Source organism: Agelaius phoeniceus, chromosome 3 (genome assembly GCF_051311805.1).
Source record: "Agelaius phoeniceus isolate bAgePho1 chromosome 3, bAgePho1.hap1, whole genome shotgun sequence".
Taxonomy (NCBI): domain Eukaryota; kingdom Metazoa; phylum Chordata; class Aves; order Passeriformes; family Icteridae; genus Agelaius; species Agelaius phoeniceus.
In genome coordinates this window covers 31,440,320-31,451,260 of record NC_135267.1, presented here as the reverse complement: position 1 = coordinate 31,451,260, position 10,941 = coordinate 31,440,320, and the positions used below count along the sequence as shown (strand labels likewise).

Below are 10,941 nucleotides of genomic sequence, written 5' to 3'. Positions count from 1 at the left end.
TCCATTAAGATAAGAGCTAATTCCAAAAAATAGGAATATAAGCATTTCAAATCAGAAAATCATATTTAAACTAAAATGCATTTAAGTTTTAAAATATGTGACCTAAACATATTTAAAGTGTCACTTAACTGTGAAGCTGCTATATTGATGTACCTTGCTAAAGGGAGACAGAATTTTGTTGCTTACAATGTTTTCTGACCCTGGGAAGACTCTTCTTCCCCTTAAATGTTGTTATCATCACCCAGGATTCTCAGGGAAAAGTATCTCACATATCTGGAAAGTCAGCTGGAAATTGCTGTTGCAATTTTTCATGAGAAATTTCTTGTGACATTCACTTCATGGAAAATCAAAACTCACATCTACTTTTGTCAGTGAGACGAGGACGAAACTGGCTGAAAATGAAAACATTCCATCAAAAGTCTTTCAGGCATGCATTTAAAGCCAAGGACATTCTAAGAGAAAGTAATTTTTTTTAATGTTTTAAAACTTTTTTTTTCCATCAAAACCAATGTTTTAAAATTGCTTTTGTATATCAATTCTAAACACAAAGCTATTGTCCACTGAGAAAAACTACATAATATTGCTGGGAGTGAACAGACAGCTCTGATAAATAAATGAATAAATGAATAAATAAATAAATGAATGTAGTCGTTGAATAAGACCCCTCTAATTGATACTTGTGTGTGTTCATTTTTCTTATTATTTCAAGTAAATGCTAAAGATGTTTTTTTTTTCAAGTTCTAAAAGTTTCTACAAGACACTAGGATTTGGAACAAACACAAAATAAAATGCATGGAGAAATGTGAATATGTGTTATTTATGTGTTATTACATTATTCAGTGCCATAGAACACCAAGGAAAATGTTGAAGGAAAAAATAGGGCAGATTTGTCAATATGGGAATTAAACCTTAGTATCTCATTACTAAATTCATTATGTCTATCAGCTTATTGCTTAGATTAATTGTCAGAAAACATCAACCTTCTCTATATGCCCAGCATCCCATGAAGCATTTCAATATGTAATGATATTAACTATACTCTTACACATCTGTGTATGAACCTAGTAATTAACTGTGCTTAAACTTTTATTATTGTTTCTCAGTTTTCAAGAATATTGATTTTAGGTAAGTTCTTATGTGAATCAGCTCTACTTGTATACCTGTAAAACAAAAAAAAAAGTTATTTTTCAAAGCACTGCACCCATTCTACATATCAACAAGAATTTCAGTCTAAGTGATCTCAAGGTATGTTACAAATTTCAGTCATGATTTAGGCAAGCATCATATCTGGAATTCTTGCTGTGAACAGGCAGTTGTTTGTGTTATAGGGCTTCTGGATTTCAGACCTACGTGTCTAGAAACAAGGATGATGTAAAATTAAGGGGAAAACCAGCAGTAGCACCATGTTGGTAAGAGAGTATTTCTGTTTTGTGTGTTTCTAAGAAGGTCTTCACTGAAGAGCTAGCCCAAAGTCTAACTCTAGGGCTGATGGTAACCTTTCTCTTGCCTCAGTGAGAACCTTGCTGGTAGCAAAGTGGTGTACCCTGAAACTTCAACGAGGACAGGGAGGCTCATCTCTTCCTTTCTAGACTTGTTAGCTACAATTTAGTGACTGGAAAGATGAAGTATGAACCAATCACCACAAAAGCATTTTAGTATTCCCCCAGAAGTAATAGACAAGCTAAAACCAAACCTAACCAGTAAAAAATATGCATGAAAAAACCTGCAGATATAAACTGCCTTTTGTTTCCTGTATTAGAACAAAAGTTATGTATAATTCAGTTATTACAGTGCATCTCACGAGTTAAAGTTGAACTGCCCCAGGTAGTTGACTTACAAGTCTAATTTTCAGAAGTTTACATTACAGCCTAGGGCTCTGTCCTGCCTGTTCAGAACTGCCAGCCCCAGATGGGAATTCTGCCCTGTGTTTCCGAAGGGCAAAGATTCGCGACACGCAGTTCAGACGGATGCCATTCCACTGCACTTTACACGGGCACAGCCGGAGCACAGCCGTGGCCCAGGGACAGACGTGGCCCTGCTGCTGCCCCGGGAAGGGCAGGATGCCGCCAGCACGGCTGGGGGCACGGCTGAGGGCACGGCTGGGGGCACGGCTGGGGGCACAGCTGTGCTGCCCGCCCGGCGTGCCCGGACTCTGCTCTGCCGCTGTGCTCTGGAAGCCCGTCCCGTCCTCTCCCGATCATTCCCAGGTTTGCCGCTGGAGCGCAGCCCCCGGGCAGTGAAACCCGCGGGGGGGACGCACCGCGTAAGGGCCGCGAAAAGAGCGGGGCCAGGTGGCGCCCCCCAAGGGGAAGATGCGCTGGGGTCTGCCGGGTCAGCCCTCAAGCAGCGCCCCGTTCCCAGGCGGCGGCCCGGGACAGCCGGTTCTGAGGGGAGCAAACCCCCCGAGTGCCCCGGGGAGCAGGCGCCCCGTCCCCACAGCAGCGCCGACACCCCGGAGCCCCGTCCGCCCAAGGGCCGCGGGAGGCGGCGAGGGCCGGGCCGCTGCCCCCCAGGGCGGCTCCTGCCTCCTTCCCTCCCTCTCTCCCTCCCTGCCTTCCTGCTGCCGGGATTGGCTGTGCCTGCCGGCGGGCGGGCGGGACACGCGGCGCCCCGACGGAGCGGGGAGCGCGGCCCTCGGAGCCCGGTGCCGCCGCCTGCGCACCCGGGTGTCCTACACCGCGATTTTTCTTTTTTTCCCTTTTTAATTTTTTTTTTTTTTAATTTTCTTATTCCATTTCCCTCTCGGGACTGGAAGCAGGATCCGCGTCCCTGAAATTGCTATGCCAGCCGAACTCTCCCGGGCCGTGGGAATGCACGCCATCTCCGACCTGCACTCCTCCCTCCCCCTGCGGCTCCTCAACAAGGGGCCCGAGTACCTCCGCAGGCAGCTGGAGGCCGGCAAGCCGGGCAGGAAAAGTGCCGTGGAGAGACTGGCCGCCGATAAGGCCAAGTACGTAAAGAGCCAGCAGGTCATCGGCAGCAGGCAGGATCCCGTCATCACGCTCAGCTCAGCCTCGGAGAGCAGCAGCGAGACCTGCTCCGTGGAGAGCAAAGCAGCGAGCCGGGAGCCGGGCAGAGGCGCGGGCGCGAAGCCCCGGGAGCCGGGCACGGCCGGGAGCTCCTGCCGAGCCCCCCTGCAGCACGGCCCCCCCATCGCCAGGCGCAGCACCAAGAGGCAGATGCGGCCGGATTCCCTGGTGATCTACCGTCAGAAATGTGAGCTCGGGAGGGGTCAAAGCCAGGACAGCTCACGGGGGAATTTGGTGAGGAGGATCTTCCATGGGTCCATAAAGGAGAAGCAGTTGGCTTCCCCTGCGTTGCCCAGAGTCATGGAGGACATCGCAGCCACTGAGAGCAGCGAGCCTCTCTCAGCAAAAGATGGTGACCGTGAGCCAAGCGACCATGGAGCCGTGCAGACTATCTCTGTGAGCACCGAAGGGGCAAGGGTATGTACAAAAGAGCATGAGAGACCCTCAAAACTGAGTACACCTCCTGAAGAGGTCAAGGAGGTGAGGAGGAGAGGTCTCCATCGCTCCCAGTCAGACATCAGCTCCCGCTACTCCAAGTCCTTCGCTGACTTTGACACATTTTTCAAGTACTGTGGCCTGGAGCAGGAGGTCATTGAGGATCTTGGGAGAGAGAACTTCTCTGTGGTGTCTGACAATGTCTCCTTCAAGATCCGCAGCATCAGCGTGGCAACATCGGAGAGCGAGTTCACGAGGCACAGCGGGGACGAGGGGCTGCTGGAGGACGAACTCACAGAGCAGGTCCCCAGCAGCACCTCTGTGATTGAGCGCAACGCTCGGATAATCAAATGGTTGTACACGTGTAAGAAAGCCAAGGAGACCAATAAGGTGATCCAGGAACTGGCGTGACGACTTAATTTAGCGTGCGTTGGAGCCTGGTGAACTCAAGGTGTGTGCAGATCCTCACCCTGACAATTTGCGTTTCTCTTTCCTTTTTAGAGAGCAGTTAACTTCCCATGGTTTATGTTAGTGTTTTCAGGAAGGGCTGAAGGAAAATGGGTTTTGTTTACCACATGTTCCAGGTATGGCTTTTTTGCAAAGCAGAAATCTGTGTTATTACAAAAACCAAAATACAAACAAGTAAATGCTTGCAGCTTGCCAGGTTTAGATCAGACCCCCCACAGGAAATTAGAGAGTTGGTGTCTGTGAAGGATGCCTGCACTTTGCGGATTCCTGCTTTGCAAATATCTTATTTCTTCTAATCTCTGCTACATTAAATGCTAGGGAAAAGCCTTAGAAATGTATTCAACCTTCAGCTACAGTTATTTGGATAACAGACTGAACTAACTACTACTAATTAGGAGTACCCTGTATTTATAGTGTACTGCTAAAACTATTTCTCATCAGGAGTGTACTGTATTTACACTACACTGCTACAGTCTTCCCCTTTACTTTAGTCTCTCTCCTTTTCCTTACACATCCCCAAGTATCAGAAAAGCAAAACTGAATTAGTGCCCTGCTATAAATCTTATTTCCTCTATGGCTTCCTGTTGGGACCCTAAAAGTTTGTTCCAGGTGACCTTATGGCATTTCACAGAGATTGGGTGTTCCTCTGCAGTGGGTTTTGCTGTGTGTTTTGCTGCTGGTAGCTGGGAGTGGGTTGTGGGTTTGCCTTGGTCAGAGGGGTGCTCCAGTGTTGTAAGCTAAAGATAATTAACACAAAAGTGTGGATCTAGGCTTAGAAATCAATTACTTCACAGACAGAAACATAACAAATTTAGCTCTGGTAAAAGCCAGTGTCCTGGGTTTAATAAAAGTGGTGTTTATTTTGTGGATGATCTCCTGGAAGAGAACGATATTCATGGAGCCTGTAGTGTTGATAATCCATGAGATAGGAGTTTTTCTTCTTCCAGTACATAAAGCCCCTAGGATAACTACCGTGAGGTGTTTAAAAATTTCATGAGTAGGTCTTGATATAAAGGATTACGTGTATATTTTCTGACAGTTGGTAATTGGTGCATGAGAAGAACATAATTTGGTGTAGATACAGCTGTTGATAGAGCACATGGGCCCAAGAATGTGGAGAATTGTAGTGCTTGAGCCTCTCATTCCTATGTGGATGTGAGGCTGTCACTCTAAATTCCTTTAATCCATGTAAGGCGAAAATCCATTTACTTGAAACTGCTTTTAATGATGTGAAATTCGGTTCATCTTTAGAATTAGAATTTTTCTCAAAAGTCTGTTTTCTTTCTGCAAGAGGAGGAAGACAGGGAGAGAGCCATTATACAAAAACTTTTGTAGGCCAAATTGATAAGAATGTTCTCAGGTACCCAGCTGACAACTTAAAAGAAGTGTTCTTATGTAACAAATCCTTTCCCGAATAATTTTAGAGAGAAAAAAGGGCTCTCCCAACTAATAATTTTTCCTTGCTCATCCTTCTGTGATAAAAGGCCAGGGAGATAGACAAAACAAAATGAGAAAGGTGGTGGTTTTGTGAATCTGCTTGCAGCAAGAGGATGGGAGGCAGATTCCAGCAAGCATGAGCCACACAAGAAAAACAACCAAATAAAAGCCTGTTTGCTCCTGAATGCCCCTGATGGGGGTAAGGTCCAGGTCATCAGCACAGAGCTGGCTCCAGAGGGAGCAGCTGGTCCTTTCCCCATCCATTTGCCAAGCGGTTCCAGTGCTGCAGCTGAGGCAGGAGATGCTGGTGAGCACCCCTGGGAGCATGCAGTCTGCAGAGGAGGTGCTGCACCAGGGCAAAGGCAAGGGTGGGAGGGTGGGAAGTACCAGGAGCTGAACCTCACATGAGCTTGGTCAATGGCTTTTTATTTTTACCATATAAGAGAAAATTGTATTACACAGCCTAACAAGGTGGTGAAAAGATCTCAATGAAAAAAACATCAAGTTTATTCAAGTGATCCTATGTTCATTCTGCAATAACTTTAATTACTCTGGTAGCAATTCCTTTGACAGCCTAGGAAGGACTAATTCAGAGGGTCCTTATTTATAAACCTAATTTTAAGGATATTAGGGCTAACTCTCAACTGTTGGATCTGTTGGATCTCAGCTGTCAGATAGTTTCTGAAAACTGAGAATATACTTAAATTAGGCCACAGAAGTGGGAAGTTCAGAAAGGTCAGCTAAAAATACCTGTATACTGCACCCAGAATAAAGGACAAAGGTCATCAAGAGTTACCATAAGTTAAATACTACATTTACTGGACTGAATTTAAGGAGAGAGTTGTTTATCGTCACGTGATTGCAAGATGAGCCTTGTAGTTCTGGTCTAAATTTTCATTCAGTTCTACACCTTGACAATACAGCATCAAGTCAGATATCTGTATGTTTTCACAATATCCAAGCGTTTGGCTCTGTTTAGCCTACTTATTAAAGGGCAGTGGACTGCTGTTCTCTGCTGGGGAGCAACATGCTCTTCCTGGTGTTCCCAGGCACATCCTTAGAAGTTCCTGGTTTTCTGCAGAGGTTTGAAAATTGTTGCATCTTCTTTGGACAATGAGGCAGAAGCCTTATTTCTGCAATCCCAATATTTGTTATGTATAAAACACCTTTCAAGAATTGCAGAGCTTTTATGGGCCAGTGATCATTCCATTCATATTTTATGTTCTCTGTTTAATTTTTCATGAGGTCTCTGGGACCTGATGGAGCACCATGTAAATAAAAGAGCCGGCTGAAGGATCAGGTTCTTTAGCATGTTTCATCAGAGAGATGATTGCAGAGTGTGGGTTGTGAGCTTCAGAAAACTGAGGTCCTTAGCAAGATGGTCATTGCAGTTCTTCTCACTGTCAGTTCTGCTTCATTCTAGGAAGAGGTTCACTCTGCATCCTCCTTCCTGAGCTGTATCAAGATTATTCAGCCTTGAGTTTCTCATCATTCTTAAATGGGTGGGCATTATTCAAGTGGAAATCTCCAGGGAGGGTAATTTACTGTGTTGGCAGTAGCCACAGGCAGCTGAATAAAAGCTTTAGAGTATCACCTTAAGCTTGTCTGATATGATAAATAACAAATGACACTGTTTTTCTTCTTTCTTCAGAATTGTTGACTTGGAAGTTGAACAAAACCAGACGCAGGAAGAAACTGTTCCCTCATCTGGCTTATGTGTACTTTGTCCAAGTTTAGTATTTTGTTGTTGTTTCCTACCTTCACCCCCATCCCCTGGAAGTCTCACTCTTGTCAAGCCCAAGGATGTCCAAGGCTGCAATGAAAAGTGGAGATTGTGAACTGTGCCCCAGCAAGACAGCAGGAAACAAAATCCCCTGGAAAACTGAAGCATGGCAGCAGCTGCCATCCCCAATAATATCCAACATCAGCTCACTGCCTCAGGATGTCATTCCAGGCTGTGACAGAAGGTCTGTTTTGTGCACCCATCTCTTTCCAGCAATGAATTTGTCAACAGGAATGGGGGGAGAAAGTGGGAATGAAGTGGCAATGACCTCTGGGTCAGGTGTTCCCTTGCAGACAGTCTCCACCTGGATGTCCAAAGGCTCTGCCTTACCAGAACTGTTTGATCAGAGCTCATCCTGACATCATTCCCCATCATTTGCTTGGCTGGTGAGGACTAACTGTGGTGGCCTTGTCTGAGATACTTGGCAAACATGTAAGCTAAATTCCTGCCAAACCTCTCTTTCTCTGATAGCATGCAGGCCAAATCGGTGTACCTTGTATCCATCTAGTTTGCTCTTGCTAGGTTGTCACACAGCTTGCTCAGCCATTGGGAAAGAATAGCACCAAATCCTTCCAGGAGCATGGTTCCAGGAAACAGGTGTTGAGGGAGGTTTTGCATTGTTTCTGCCTTGCAGAACAGTACAATTTGTTTGCAATATGTGCCCGAGTCTGACATGGCACACATGGCTAGGTTTGGCAGTCATGGTGTAACACCTTTAGTTTTAGGCAGTGAGTGAGCAGGCTGTTACAGCATGGCACTAGGGAGCTGTGCCAGGCTGTGTTAAGCCACACTTCCCCAGTGTGGGTCTGTAGTAGGGCTGTGCAAGGCAGGAAGGCATGTTAGGGCACAACCAGGCCAGGGAATGTCCTGATGACACCCAGTGTACACAACACCTCACCCAATGTCATCAGTAAAATGCCTCAGTTGAGCTGCCTGAGCTAAACATGTTTTAAAAGGTGATACTTGGATCATTAGTGTAGTGAATGAGGCCTCTGCAGTAGCTCATGGAATTTGCTGGCTATGCCTCAAACACCCCAATTTGTCATTGCTTGCTAGAAAATCAAAGCATTTCTGCATGGACATTGCAAACCACAAAACAATTAAAAAAAAAAGCCAAAGCCACTTTCCCTTTCATTAGCAGTGACACCTATCTGTGAAAGCTGCCTGACTGGCACAATGTTGACTTCAGCTGTGGGTCCTGCAGAGGTTAAAAGTTTACTTTGTGTTACCGTGGTTGTGGAAGAGTTGCCCTTGAACATCAACATCAGCTAAATATCATCTGAGTTGCACTTGCATGGGTTTTAAATGTGCTTGTCAGTCCTTGGATGGTTAGTTCTCAATTACAGCACCAGTTTGGAAATGCAGTGTCTTCTGTTTCTAGTGTTAGGTACTAAGGCCTACATGTCTGAAGTTCTTAAGATAACTAGATAACGATTCCAGATAAAATAATTGTGGAACCACTTTTCAACTGGGAGAAAACTAAGTAGTTCGTGTGAGCTCCTTCAAACATAGAGAGAAGGTAGCATATGTGGATATTTTCTTACATAACAAAACCTCCATATACATTTGTTACATTATTATAAAATGATGATTCTCAGAAAACTTCAAGATGCTGCTAATATTATAAAATTTATAGACTGAAGGTGCAGGTTTTTAAGGATCACAGTCTAGGTTTATCAGTCAAGAGCATAATCTGATGTATCTGTTCTGTTCATGCTCCCAGCAAGATGCTGTACCACATATATATTTATGTATCAGAGCTAAAGAATGCTTTCTTCAAAAGCATGGATTACTGTAGATAGTTCAGAGTGCAAAAATCTTTTGAGTTACAATCCAGTGCCCTGCCACAGGAGAAGAGAATTAATTTGTTTTGTTTCCAAGGAAAATTTTTGTTTCATTTTCAAACTTCTGTTTGTTGTTCCTCTGTCAGTTGAGCAGCTTTCAAAAGTTAAGATGAAAGATGTATTACTCAAGAATTTTCAATATTAGGAAGGAATGTGTTTAATTTGCTTAAAAATACTGAACATCAGCCTTTCTGAAAATCAGTGAAGGTTTTATGGCAGAGGCTAGTGAAATCAGAACTGGACCCATTCTGAATACTTTTTAAATTCCTCTTATTGTCTTTGTGGATAGTTCAGTAGGGTTCAGGTGACTTTCCACACTGATGTAGCAAAATTTCTCTGGCTTTGTTCAAACTCCATAGGAATCCCAAGCACTCCCATTTATTTCAGAGGTGATGTGCACCTATCTAAGATCTTTGCCTGTTAAGCTGTAGATTCCCTTTATTTAATATTACCTTCTGGGGAAGCTAATAATTTACATTTCTAATATGTCAGAACAAAAATAGATGACAACCTTCTTTCCCCATACATTTTGGGAATGGCTAATTCAGTGCTTTTTCCAAGTGATGAGAGCTCTGGTGTTCATTCTGTTCCTGTTACTGTTACATGTAGAGGGTTCTCCTTCTGCTGGGTCTTTCAGTCATACCCTTCAAAATGAAAAGAACTTGCTAATGCTAGCCACTACCTATCTTTTTCTCAAAAAGAAAAAAAGAAAAAATATATTTTTTTGCTTTTTTACTCTTTGGGATGGGTGGAATTTTCCAGCTTTGTTGTTAAACTGGAAAAGTGGGTTGTTGCAGTTTGAACAGAAATTTTAGCAAGGGAACTGGTTTTCCAATAGTCTAGAGAGCCTAAAATGGCAGCTGATGACAAAGGCTAGCCATAAATTGAATTATTTTGTTTGACTAGAACTATGTAAACAAAATAGTCAAATGGGATGCAAGTGAACAGAACAAATTGCTGTTTACAGCCAAGTGTTTGATGGTTCTCCAGTGCTGTGACAAGGGGCAATGTCCGCAGCCATGGCATAACAGGAGAAAGGTACAAAGTCTGGGGTTTATGGTCTGGAATATGGAGATAAGACTGAAATCTTTGCAATATATTGTAAATATTACTGTACAGAAATCTATGAGAAATACAGATTTTTTTATATATATATATATATGTAACTTTTCCAAGGGGTATAAGTGTACATGTTTTATGAAATCAGCCAAGCATTACATTGGTGGGGTTTAAGCAGAAACTTTCTTCTGGAGCAGGTTGTCTACCATTGCCCCCTGTGAGGTTTCTTGGATCTGCTTTTGAATCCCTTGAAATGGAATAGTAGTCGGATCCAATATGGATGTTTCACCATTGTTATGCTTATATTCCTGTGAAAAAAAAACTATGTGCTTTTGAATGCATACAAATAAAACTACCACTCTGAGAGGTAATGTCTGTTTATTCAGAGCATACTTTTATTTTGCTGTCTCCATTAAAGTGCTATTATTTTAAAGCTGGAATCCCATTAGGGAATTAATTTCTCTGTGAGTGAAGCTGATACTTGACTGTGAACATCTCAAAGTGCAATGCATCCCTGAGCCATGCCTGGACCCCTGGCTGAGAGCTTAGGCATGGAATCTCACAAGGAGGTGGCACAATAACTAGTAGCTCTCAATATCAGTAAATTTGAATTATATGAGGCTAAGGCTGTTCTACAATATTCTAAATTTTTTTTATTTTGGAATATGGCTGAAAAGATAGAGTTTATTTCTGAAGGGTACTATTTTTTTTTCCAAATGTAGTATTGTGTTTGGTCTTGCTCACTGTCAAAAGCTATGATGTGCTGCAGGCAACATCACACTCATCTCAGCCAGTGTCCAAAGTGGGAGGGAGTTTGAAGTTCTGCTTGGAAAATATATTATCTCCAGAATCTTATAAAAAACTGTTGTTTGACTTAACTTTCCAT

The 10,941-nt window shown here is 43.6% G+C and overlaps 1 protein-coding gene across 1 annotated transcript; it reads left to right on the top strand.

Annotated features, from left to right (window-relative positions):
• Positions 1 to 2,614: 2,614 nt before the first annotated feature.
• FAM110C (family with sequence similarity 110 member C) lies at positions 2,615 to 10,563 on the top strand. Its single transcript, XM_077175017.1, has 2 exons — positions 2,615 to 3,915; positions 7,021 to 10,563. Exon 1 carries the CDS (start codon positions 2,781 to 2,783, stop codon positions 3,873 to 3,875), a length of 1,095 nt encoding a protein of 364 aa, XP_077031132.1. The 5' UTR covers positions 2,615 to 2,780; the 3' UTR covers positions 3,876 to 3,915; positions 7,021 to 10,563.
• Positions 10,564 to 10,941: the final 378 nt, after the last annotated feature.

What these genes read in the sequence shown, in the direction of transcription:
- FAM110C (XM_077175017.1), top strand. Translation starts at nt 2,781, where the DNA reads ATGCCAGCCGAACTCTCCCGGGCCGTGGGAATGCACGCCATCTCCGAC.